Source organism: Conger conger, chromosome 2 (genome assembly GCF_963514075.1).
Source record: "Conger conger chromosome 2, fConCon1.1, whole genome shotgun sequence".
Taxonomy (NCBI): Eukaryota; Metazoa; Chordata; class Actinopteri; order Anguilliformes; family Congridae; genus Conger; species Conger conger.
In genome coordinates, this window is record NC_083761.1 from 5,151,104 (window position 1) to 5,163,359 (window position 12,256).

The 12,256-nt window shown below is 46.6% G+C and overlaps 1 protein-coding gene across 1 annotated transcript; it reads right to left on the bottom strand.

Annotated features, from left to right (window-relative positions):
* Positions 1 to 701: 701 nt before the first annotated feature.
* LOC133121696 (interferon regulatory factor 2-binding protein 2-B-like) lies at positions 702 to 4,206 on the bottom strand. Its single transcript, XM_061231085.1, has 2 exons — positions 2,496 to 4,206; positions 702 to 1,967 (listed from the first exon to the last, which is right to left on the bottom strand). The coding sequence occupies exons 1-2, from the start codon at positions 3,274 to 3,276 to the stop codon at positions 1,192 to 1,194; spliced, it is 1,557 nt and encodes a 518-aa protein (XP_061087069.1). The 5' UTR covers positions 3,277 to 4,206; the 3' UTR covers positions 702 to 1,191.
* Between the last annotated feature and the right edge of the window lie 8,050 nt (positions 4,207 to 12,256).

A 12,256-nucleotide genomic window follows, 5' to 3' on the forward strand; every position in this document is an offset into this window, starting at 1 on the left:
CCATCTCTGACTCAAACCTCTTACCTGGAAACAGAGATTGAGAACTATTTCATCATTCTACGTGCCCCGTGGTTATGACTGACTAAAGTGGTAACCTGATAAGAGACAGCCAAAGCCAAGTACAGGGAGGGGGGGAGGGAGGTGTCCATAACCTACTTAATACACAGCATGGGCAAACCCATTCAGCGTTTCTTCACAAAAACAATTAAGCCCTCGAATGTTTTGTATGGCACACAGAGTGCATTCACAAAGCTGTTACACGACCGAAACTATCAGGGGCAGAACTGGAAACAGACGGGACCTGTGGAGCCACAGCGTGGATTTAAGCCCGTTTGCGTGAACCACCTCTCCCACCCCGCTCCCCCCGCCACCCCCAAAACCGCCACTTCAGGTTCTAGAATGTAAAACGCTTAAGAGGGGAAAAATAATAATAATTGTGCATTACACAATGACTGATGTCATGACGAATGACCTTCACGCGCAAGCTGATCTGTTAGCGGCGCATGCTAAGTGTCGACACCTCAAGGTCAGCGCTGACCCCTGCTCGCTTTACCGTTCACGCCCGACAACTCTCCCCAAGCTCGCAGTCCCACGCCAAACCAACCTGCATCACCCGCCACCACCGCGATTAAGCACCAGAGCATGGCTCCTCGACCACCACACCGACCACAGGCGATAAATAAGCAATCACAGACACTAAGTTATTATTACAAGGTCAGAAATTGTATTTGGCAATTTTTTTCTTTTTTTTTTTTAAACAAGTGCATAACAAGTACAGCTAGAAGCATTTTTCAGTTTTGCCAAGTGCTCGTAGAGTAGCATTAGTCACATTCTATGTATAACAGGGACTGCCACCAGACCTAAAAGTACATTGATAAATTTTTGCCTTTTTTAACATCAACAAAAAAAGGAGGAAAAAAAGTAGTCCATTATGATGAGTACAGACCTTTATCTTCAAAAATATAGAAACACAATGTATTCAAAAATCAAAAATTATACAGCCATGTTTTTTTTTTTTGTTTTGTTTTTGTTTTGTTTTTTTTACGAAGTGTATACTTCCCTTCCGTCCAAATATGTACAAGTCCGTTTCAGTTCTTTTATTATTCGTTTGTTTTGGATGGTATGCGTGTAATTTATATGTATATATAGGTTTTTGTTTTTTTTGTTTGTTTAAAAAGGAAGAAAGTAAAATTAAGGGTCTCTCTCCTTTTTTACTTTCACGTCCCCCGCCAGGATGGTGGCGATCTCGCCCTGCATGAAGGCCCAGGGCACGTTGGACCCCACCAGGGGGCACTTCTCCCCGCTGGGGCAGTACACCTCGCCCGTGGCGCCCTGCTGCTTGATGCTCTCCCGGGAGCAGGGGAAGCAGAACTTGTGCGAGGGCACGGAGGGGCACTGGACGAAGTGCGTGTCCTCCAGCCGCTCGTGGCAGAGCGTGCAGCACAGCGGGACGCTGCCGGGCACCGAGGAGTCCGGCATGCTCTGCGGGGGCCCCTGGTCCAGGCCGGGGACGTGGGGGCCGCCCACCAGCCCGCCCTCGCGGTGCGGCGGCCGGCGCTGGCCCAGCGAGGCGGGCGACAGCGGGCTGCTGCTGTTCCGCCGCGTGGTGGAGTGCACCTGCACGGCGTCCTTCGGCGAGCTGTTGCCCCCGGCGTTGTCGGCGGCCATGATGAGCGCCGCCATCGGCGACTGGCCGTTCTGCGCCGCCTCGCCCGCCGGGGACGAGCGCGGGTGCGGGGAGATGGTGGAGGGCGGCGTGGGGAAGTTCGGCGGGGGCACGCCCCCCCCTCCTCCTCCTCCTCCTCCTCCGCCGCCGCCCTGGGGCATCTTCAGGACCTCCGCAGGGGGGGGCAGCCAGGGCTGGAGCCCCCCGCCCCCCTCGCCGTTCATCTTGGCCGGGGCGACCTCCATGTCGGGTTCCGGAGACGCTTTTCTCTTCATGCTCCTGCTGGGGTGCTTGCCTCTTTCTGGGGGTGGGGGGGGGGGGGTAGAGGGAGGGAGGGAAAGGGGGGGTTTAAGAGGGTTAAAGCAACATGTAAGCTCAGTGCGTTTTTATGCGCCACCGAAAAAAAAAAAAACTGCACCGCTCAGGGAGAAACGCGGGATTACTCCACGCGTAACTTGGCGATGACTTCACATTACGCTGGTTTTGCAGAAACACTTCATCCGCGGTGACTAACAATGCGAGCGGGGCAAGTGCACACGAGTTATGTGAGCACCGGTGACGAACCGAACAGACCATTCACAAATGCCAAAATGTTTTGTTTTTTTGCCAAAATTGATTTTTTAAAATAGTTTTTGCTTTAAATCAATCAAAACTACAAAAAAAAACAATGCAAATGCATTCAAATCTACGTTACCAAAGACAAAATAAACAGAAGTTGCCCCTTGCAAATTTTTTCTTTGCAGAAGCAGCAGTTGGCTGACTCATGGTGGAAGACTGACACCCCTGTCTCCTGTTTACTTATAGCCACACGTCTATGAATTTTCTTTACCTGATTTGGAGATTGTGGCGCTGGGCTCGTATCCCATCACTCTCTGCTGCATGGCCGTGTGCTCTTTCTTGTACCTGCTGTCGAAAGTGTGCAGCGCCATTAAGTCCCTGACCGTTTTCCCCTTGTTCATCCACTCGTCAGCCCGCTTGTGGCCGTCGTTGAGCTCCGACAAACCGTGCTTGTCCTTCATATCATCCGGCCGCTTGCCGCTGAGCTCGCCGGCGCCCTGCGCCGTCAACGCGCCGGGAATTCCCATCTGTGCGGGTCTGCCGTTGAGTGCGTGCACGGGGGCCAGGCTCCCGTTAACCAAAGGCACTAAGTTTGGGGGAACCGTCCTGCGAGGATTGGGGCTCTGACGGTTGAGCTCCGGAGGGTCGTCTGGTTTTGGAAATCCGTTCGGAACAGGAATGCCGTTCGCCTGCCTCCCCGGCTGATACTCGGGACCTAGCCTCGGCGGTCTGTCGGAGGTGAGAGGATAGCGATCCAGGGGCTGTGGTGGCCGAGAACCAGGATCCCCAGGCGTGTGGTTCATCGACTGAATCTCTTTACCCGAGAGCTGCGGTTTCCCTGGCCCCGGAGATCTACCCTCCTGGAAGCCGTGAGCCCGTTTTAATTGCCGGGCAGTCTCAATCACAAACTCGATACGGTCGGCTCCTTCATAGTTGACACATCCTCGACAGACGGGCTCGGTAAAATCCCAAATCATAGCCCACGGCATGCGTGGCAAGTCACATAAATAACATGACTGCCTTCTCGAAGCAGCAACCGCCGCGGACGACATCGCTCTCGCCGAAAAAAAAGTCTGGAAAATAGAACTTCTCCCAAATGCCCACCAACGATGTGATTGTATTCTTTAAGTAAAAAAAAAAAAACAGGCACAGAAAAAAAAGTTTTTTGCTGTATTTTCCCTCCCGACGGCAGCAACAACAATTAAGTTACAAACAGAAGTTCATGGCAGTGTGTACTTTACAACCGTGCACCTCTATCTATCTCCCACTACTACGCCGAGAGCTCAATGTGCAGCGGTGACGTCATCGCCGACACTAAACTTGTGCTCGCAGCTCCAGTTCTATTTACTTGATTCTTCGACAACCCCCCTCTTGCGCATGCGCCCTCTCGCCGTATCTGCCCCCTTTTTCAAAAAAATCAATTGAACGGGTGCCAGGAATATATACAACTGCTTACTCCGGACCGAGGCAGAAGAAAAGGCAAATATAGCACAAAAAAAGAGGGCTGCAATAATGCCATTATTCTTCTTTGTGTGATTGTGTTTATATATCTACAGCATCGACATTAGGAGTCGTTAGCAAATTAGAATAGCCTACTGTCTTAGTGCGCATATTTATTTAAAAGAAATCTGTTTGGCTTTCACTACATAAGGAAACTGTTACGCAAGTTATATTTAACTGTGTAAAACAACCGCACATATTTATTTTTCCCAAGGCGTATAGGTAGTAGGCTAACTAGATCCGATCATTCAGACAACATAGCTAATATGAATCCCAGTTTTTGGATAACAGATATTGCCTAATAATTCTCAAACCCAGACGGGTTTACCGTGTAAAACATAAATTGTTTCCATCGGTTAAAAAAAGAAACCAGAAACTTCGTGTCGATGAAATCGTTCCACCGGTCAACAACGCGTTAATGCCCTTTAAGCAACCAGACTCTGCGCGTGGCGTCACCAATGTTCTCCAGTTCCCGACGACTTCGCGCATGCTCACTTGGTGACTGTATGTAATTGGCACTCCGAGCCCCATTTAGCAGATCCACATTCCAGTAAGAATGCCACCGCTGCGTCACAAAGTTTACAGCCCTCAGCCAACCATGCTAAAACAGCTCATGTTACCAAGGCAAATAGCGTGCTTTCTCCCCCCCCCCCCTCTCTCTCTCTCTCCTCCACATTAACAGGGAGGTACAACGTGGGGCTTTTAGTTTATTTTATACACTTCAAAAATATTGGAGCTACATTTAAAAAAAAATTTTAAACCGTGGAAGGTTGTCGAGAATATAGATTTTTTAATATGAATTGCTGTCTGTCGGGATCGTTCAGATTTCAAATAAGATTATGCTTTGTACAGTCATGTTAAGCTAGACCATTAATTGTTACATAAGTGTGCTGTTTTCATACTTTGACACTTCGGCTGAGTGGTATCAGCTGTGCAATGACGAGTGATAAAAATGTAATATTTGCACATGTTTTTATGAGATACGCGGAATGGCTGTGGGAAGTCGTTATTCAAACTAACGTTAAAGTAGCCTGTTTTAAGCAAAGGAAATCAAAGCAAATAAGTAGGCTACATTATATTTAACAAACTACGAATAGCCCCGCTCCTGTTTCACAACAAATAGGCTACATTCGGCTTCAGACCATTGTCACAACGCAGCTAAATATGACTGAAGTTCTGAAACTCAGGAGCAATGAAATACAGTTTGCATTCGGGTTCTCTGTAGCGACACGGAGGGGATTTCCAAATCAAAAGATAGCAACAGGTCTGGCTGTTTTTAAACCACACGGGCGCAGATGTGCTAACCGTGCTCCCGTAAATCTCTCCAGACTAGTTGCTGCAAGCAGGCCAGTCAACGGCACTGTTTTCAATTTCAGCGAGTGGGCTGATCCCATCGCAGTAATGTATAGCCACGAATACCCCTAATATTTAACGGGGTGGAATATGCTTGCTCAGTTGTAAACATGTATTTTTAGACTCGCTATTATTACCAGTAGTAGCTAGCTTGCAAGTGGGCTACTGTAACGTTATTCCCAACAGCGTGAAGCCGAGAGAAAATATCAAACGATAATTAGAAACGACCAACTATTTTAAGGCAGCCTAATTTGTGTTTGCCAGGATGTTTATAAGTAGCGAGCGAATAAATCACTAATTTTGTTGTTACTGGACGAAACAACGGAAGCCAGTTTGATCGATTCGTAAAAAAAATATGGCTAATTTAAAGTTTTAAGCGTGTTGACAGTTTGGTATATTGCATTTTTACTTTCATTTTTGACGAGTGAAAAAATACCAACGGTAATGTAACAGTTACGTGTTTTCAAACTGATTAGTCGGCCATATTACAAACTGGCCACGGAGGTTTCGGCTCCCTGGGTGAGGCAATGCGTCTAAAATCTGCAGACACAAAGCAGGATTTGTTTTTGCAAACCCATCTGACGACGTCTGAAAGAGGAAGTATGTTTAGTCACGTACCAGCTTACCTCGCCCATCCGTTGAACAACACGCTAAATCTCTCTGGCCCCCGGCCAGAGAACACGGACATGCGCGTCAGCGTACGGCTGTTGCTTGACAGACGACCGAAAACAGACCATTGCCTTGCAAACGCAGAATAAATACCATCGCCGTAGTTATTCACTTCATCTTCCAGTAGAAAATACTATATGCGCTGTGTAATATTCAAACACGCCTTTGCGCAGTACGAAACGTTGTAAGCAAATGAAATATGTTGTATTTATTTTAAATGCATAAAGTAAAAATGCATTGGTAAACGATGCTTATGGTGAGAAGTGATAATATTGTTTGTATTGCTGATGCAATGTAGATCTCATTTAACCCGTCTTTGCATTTAAACTTTTGTGGAGTCAACAGTATTTTGCAGCCCTGACTCACCCCGCAGGCTACTGCACAATGCATCCGCCACATGGGTCTGTATCAGTGAGCGTGTCTGTAAGAATCCAGTGCTGACATCACGGTTTCAGCTTCGAATTGCAACAGACAAAAGAACGTTCTTCGTGCAGACAAAAGCGGCTGCGTTTCTGTTTAGATGAATCGCTCTTTTATCTCGCTCCGGGCTACTATTTGTGCAGCGATGGCTGTCAGTGAATAATACTGCTAATAACAATAATCACAATAACAACAACAACAATTATTATTATTATTGTTATTATTCATAATACTTGACATAGGCAAGTCGTATTTTAAGTTGAAAAGCTCAACGTGTTGTTAATTGACAGTCTTTGTGAATAGCATGTCTGCCGGTCTTGTGTGGTAGTATGGGCTATCATGGGTTCCTCGTAAGCTTTTGTGCGAATTTCAGTTCATTGCGTTGCCTGTGAACTGAAATGGAATCGACACAACCCACAAGACCGAAAAAAAAACCCCGAGGCTAGTGTTTCACTGACAGGCGCGCCCCCGTTGCTGTGCGCGTCTGCTGTGTCACGAGACGCCCCCCTCCCCCTGCGCGTTTCAGCGGGAGACGTTCAGAGCTACGATGGCTGATGATAACGTCTTTCCTTGTGGTGCACAAGAGGTGAAAAGACTATAATCACCGTCTGCATTCCCCTTGTTTTGATACAGCTAGAGGCGGCAAAATCGAGGGAAGAGCGAATGGGTTTGGTTTTGTATGATGCTTTGCCTCAGGTGAGTGTTTAGGCAAATGGCACTTCGGGAGACACATTTATGGAAAAAGCGGAACGCCTGTTTTTTACGAGCAGACCTTTGATGCCAGAGAATGTCACTGGGAAAAAAAGTATGATCGCAATACAGTCCTTTTACAGTTGCATGAATTAACTGAATAACAGATATTTGGATTGGTCTGTTAAAACAAACATATTTAGACTGGGATCAAAAATGCATGGTGTTGATGTATCGTTGAGATAAGAGCCTTGTGTTCAACGTGAATGTTTCACTCCACTACCAGGGTCAAAAAGCCATCATTATCGGAAAGAGAGAGAGAGAGAGAGAGAGAGAGAGAGAGAGAGGGAGAGAGAGAGAGAGAGAGAGGGAGAGAGAGAGAGAGAGAGAGAGAGAGAGAGAGAGACCTTTTCCCCTGGTCGTGACTGATTGTGGACGTCAGACTTTGGGATTACTAAACCCTGGTGACCTTTAAAACAAGGTCCTTGAGGGCCAAGAACGGCTGGTTTTCCCACCCACCCTCTTTACCTGGGAGTCAGGTGTTGTTTTGATCCTGTGTTCTGTCTGTTAGTTTATCATTGTTTATTATTGTTATTCTTGTTATTTATTATTTCTCATATTTATGTCTGGTGTTGTTTATAGTCATTAGTTTGCACTCATCTTCCTCTGTGATGTCTGAGTCTGAATGTTTACTAGCCCAGTCACTCCCTTGTCTGCGTGCCCCACTATTCGGGTGTTTACGGTAGTTCTGGGGTTCAACCTTCCTTCCAATCTTGCATTCCTTACTTCCTGCTTTCTCTCCATTTCATGTTTGTACATAGCACTAATATACTAATCCAAACTAACATAGAATTTGTACAGTACTAATTATACTAACACACTAATATGTATGTCAAACTAACAAACTAACATTCACTAGTTTTGGGTATTTGTAATTTAAATCACTTAACTAACTTACTAACGCATCTCCAGTTTCAATTCTGTTCTGTAACTCTGCCTCCCTATTCTATCACTGATTACTTGCTTAGTTCCACGAAGTATTCGCACCTGTCTCTCCTTATCTCTGCATCTCCTGATTCTCTGCAATTGTCTACTCTCTAGTCCGGAGCCGTTTGTATTACATGTGTGTCTTTGTAAATCCAGTCCGCGTTTTCGTTTCCCCCTCGTTATTGTCCTATTACCCTTTCATGTGTCTCACCTGATGTTTATTTGTTAGACCGCCCTCACTCCCATGCCCCGCCTAGTTTGTCTCATTTCCCTGTGTATTTATACCTGTCCTTTTCAGTTGCACGCTGTTCGTTCGTCTTGTCCTGTTTTTGTTCCCGAGCCCTTTATTCCTTCCCCCAGTTCTAGCCCCCTTGTTCCTGAGCCCTTGTTCCTGTATCCTTGCCCTTGTTCCTGAGTCCTTGCCCCTGTTTATTGGATTTCCGGTTTTGACCCCTGCCTGCTTCCCTGGACTCTTCTTTCGTTGTTGTGGATATCTGTACCTCTGCATTGTTTGACTGACCCCCTGGTTTTTGACCTTGGCTTGTTTTGTGACTACGCTCTGTCTACCCCATCACCTGCGAGTAAACTTGCCATTTCCCACACCCCTGTGTCTGCTTCTGGTTCCTCTGTCCTCCCTGCCGTAACAGGTGTGAAGACATGTTGGCCAATCAGTAGCACTAATTGTTCAGTTATTTACCAGGGAGAAAATAAATCCAGGGCCGGATTTGGATTCAAGGTCCAGATTTGATGATCCCTGTTGTAGGACGTGTTCTCTCCCTAAGACCCGCCCCCTCACCCCACCATTGACCGTCTGATTGGACATCTGGGCATTTTGCGTGACATCAAACAGGAGACATCTGCACTGTATATGAAAGGGTTGGCCTGTTAGGATCGCAGTGGAGCTATTTTTATAGTGTGTGGAATGGGGGGACAATGATATAATAACACAATGAGACTAATGGGGTTCACGTCTGCCAAAAAAAAAAACTCCCACTTAATTTTAATGCATTCATGATACCACACTATATTAGTGAGTCATGTGACAGGGGCTGGAATTCTAGAACCGCAGCGATTGTTACGTAAGCATTAGAATGTTCAGTTCAGAACACTGTGACCTCACACCTTAGAAAGGGTCACACGGGGGATTCCGCCAACCTTCCAGGTCCCAGTCGTGTGTACCTCAGCCACGAGGCTACAGGCTGCCCTCGTACCTGCGCCAGGTAGCCCTCCATTCTGTCTGAGACTGTCCTGTAAGCTGCTGATGAAGAACGGAACATCCCTCCCTCCTTTGCCTCACGACTGTTGCCCTGTTTTTCAAGTGGAGGAAAAACAAACATGCCCCTAAGCAACCCCCCCCCCCCCCCTTCCCCCTTGAAAATCACGTGGCTTATTCCTGCTGGTAGCAACCTGCAGATTATCCATGTAACCTGGCAACCAGCAGGCTGCACACACACCCCCCCCCCCTCACATCCCTGGAAATTGAGACCTGTGTTGGGTCAAAGGTCAGGCCGCCCCACCCCGGCCATGTGGGGTGCTGATTAGTTTTTTAGGAGAGCTTATGAGGTTACTCTGGCAGCCCTCTCTTTCATGTTCCCCGGAGACACAGGCCGGGTCATCGTCCTACCCAAATCCCCGGGGATAATCTCTGCGTGTGCGGTTGGCACTGAAAAAGTTCCCCCAAAGTGCATCGCCGTAGGAGGAGGGGGTACCACCAGAGTTTTCGGTAAGATTCCCCATGCCCCCCAAAAAATACAGCGTCTGGACCTCAAATTTGCTGACTCAGCATCTTACAGACCTCAGTGTCTTGTCATGCTATAATCAGTTCATTTGATGAAAAAAAAAAAATTGGTGCACTGAAAAAAGTGAAACTACAGTAAATATAGCAAGTCACCTGGTTACTTGTTTGATGGAAAACAATCCCTTTCCACTAAATTACTAAGTCCATAAATCCCTCTGCAAAGCTTGCCATTTTTGTGCAGTTTTTATTGAGAGCAAGTTAATATGTTGCTAAGCAGCGAATGCCATTCTAAATGTGTTTTTGTTTTTTTGTAAATGGAGAGAATCCTCGCACTGCAGTTTGTTCCACGCGGAATCTGCGTCGACGCATCTGACTGCGTGTTCCTGCTGATTGACAGGTGTCAATCAAAACCCCTGCTCGCAGCACCGAACACGCCCCCTCGCTCCGTGGAGCTGCAGGGCGCAGCGCTGCAGGCTGGTCGGGTCCTCGGTGGATAAAGATGTTTGCCTGGCGTTAAACTCTCCGTGTGGGGACCTGTCAGTGTGTCAGGGGCCTGATCCGTGTCAAGGTGACCTTTTTCGGGAGTCCGCCTGACGCACAACACGCGGAGAGAACCGTTGACCATTTTTCTGGTTGTTTATGTCAACAGGATTAAACGTAAGAGTCTCATTATATGGATCAACCCGAGTTGCACAGTGCTGAGCTAAGGAAACTGCTGTGAGCGAAAACCAAAACCAAAACAATAACTCATAAGCAAGCTGGGCCGTGACTAAAACGGTGGCAATAATCACATTTCTTCCGGTCTCAACTTTCGTCTTTTTTTTTTTGAGGGTCTGCGTCTGTCACAGGAAGGCGTTACCATGGATACGTCTTATCAGGGTACCCCAAGTGACACGCCACATCCTGTTTACAGCCAATGCCAACCCCCAACCCCCCCCCCCCTTCGAAGTATTGCTCAGGTCACTTCCTGTCTAACCGTTTCCTTTCCTGAGCTGTTACACATCTCATCTGTTTTGTGTGTGTTTGTGATGTGTGTGTGTGTGTGTGTGTGTGTGTGTGTGAGAGAGAGACAGAGTTTGTAGTGTCTTAAGTTTTTTGTTGTTGTTAATGTTCAAAGCTCGTTGGCACAAGAGAAGTAATGATTTAGCACGTTTGGTAAAAAGCCACTGCTAGGGCTGCACTGTAAAATCACAAGTTTACCGCTGAGACATGAACATGGGAGATAAACATATTGCAAAAGAATGCTTGAACTGCATTGAATAGTGTTGATTTAAATTGATGTTCAGTTAAATTGATTGGCTGTTTATGTGCAATTTGTTCAATAAAATAAAATAAAATAAAATAAACAATAATGTATTAATGATGTACCGTTTCATTTTTATGTCATATCATCATCACAGTATTCAGCAACAGTATTGCACATTGTACATTTTCTCGGTCTGGCTGAGTGAGCGCACTGTAAATCGCTAAATCACTTCCTGTTCCTTCGTACTTTCGGTTTTTGAGAGACGCAGACCTCTGACTCCCTTCGCAAAAATATTAGAAGCGGCACTGCTGATGTTGCGCAACTTCTCGGCCAATCGAAAGTGACCACAGCTGACTGCGAGTGAGAAACGCTACAAACGTCTCTCTCTCTCTCTCTCTCTCTCTCTCTCTCTCTCTCTCCTCCTCTCTCTCTCTCTCTCTCCTCTCTCTCTCTCTCTCTCTCTCTCTCTCTCTCTGACACCCACTTTCACGCTGCAAATCTGCGCGTTTACAACCAGTACCCGACTCCAGAAAAAAAAAGTGGGTCAACATGGTATAAAAATGCAGTCAATTTTGCCGAAAAGTAAAACAAAAAATATATATATGTTCCTGTTAATGTAGGCATTTAATCTCTGTCAGGCTCAGTTTAAAAACACAGATTCCATGACTGGAGGGGGGTATAATTTACCAGCAATAGCAACAAAAAACAAAAAACAGAAAAGGAGCAGAAGAGATTCCCAAGAAATACTCTGCACCAGAATATTAGCTGGAAAGGCTTTGCAGAATTTCCTGGATGCCATTTGTGGTGTTCAGTACAGACATGCACGCATAGCTCTAACATGATACAACAGCTGCTGATGATAATTACAAAATGGAAGCAGGAAAGGGCTAAAATAACAGTGTGTGTGTGTGTGGGTGTATGTGTGTGAGAGAGAGTTAGAGAAGAGTGTCTTTAAGTGTGTGTCTGAGAGTGGGTGTGTATGTGTGTATGAGTTTTTGAGTGTGTGTGTGCATGTAAGAGAGAGTGTATTTGTGCTTGTGCAAGTGTGTGTGTGTATTTGTGTGTGTGTGTGTTTGTGCTTGTGCAAGTGTGTATTTGTGTGTGTATTTCTGCTTGTGCAAGTGTGTATTTCTGTGTGTGTGTACTTGTGTGTGTGTGTGTGCTTGTGCCAGTGTGTATTTGTGTGCTTGTGCGAGTGTGTATTTGTGTGTGTGTGTGTGTGTGTGTGTGTAGGTGTGTGTGTGTGTGAGTGTGTGTGTGTGTAGTGTGTGTGTAGGCAGGAGAGGTGATGTCACTGGAGCAGGGCAAGGAGACGAGAGAGAAAAACAAGACAAGTCTTTCTCCCTCTTTCATTCAAATCCTCCCTGCAGCCTGGAGGGAGGGAGGGAGGGAGGAAGGGATGGCGGGGGGGGGGGGCGGGGAGGGCTTG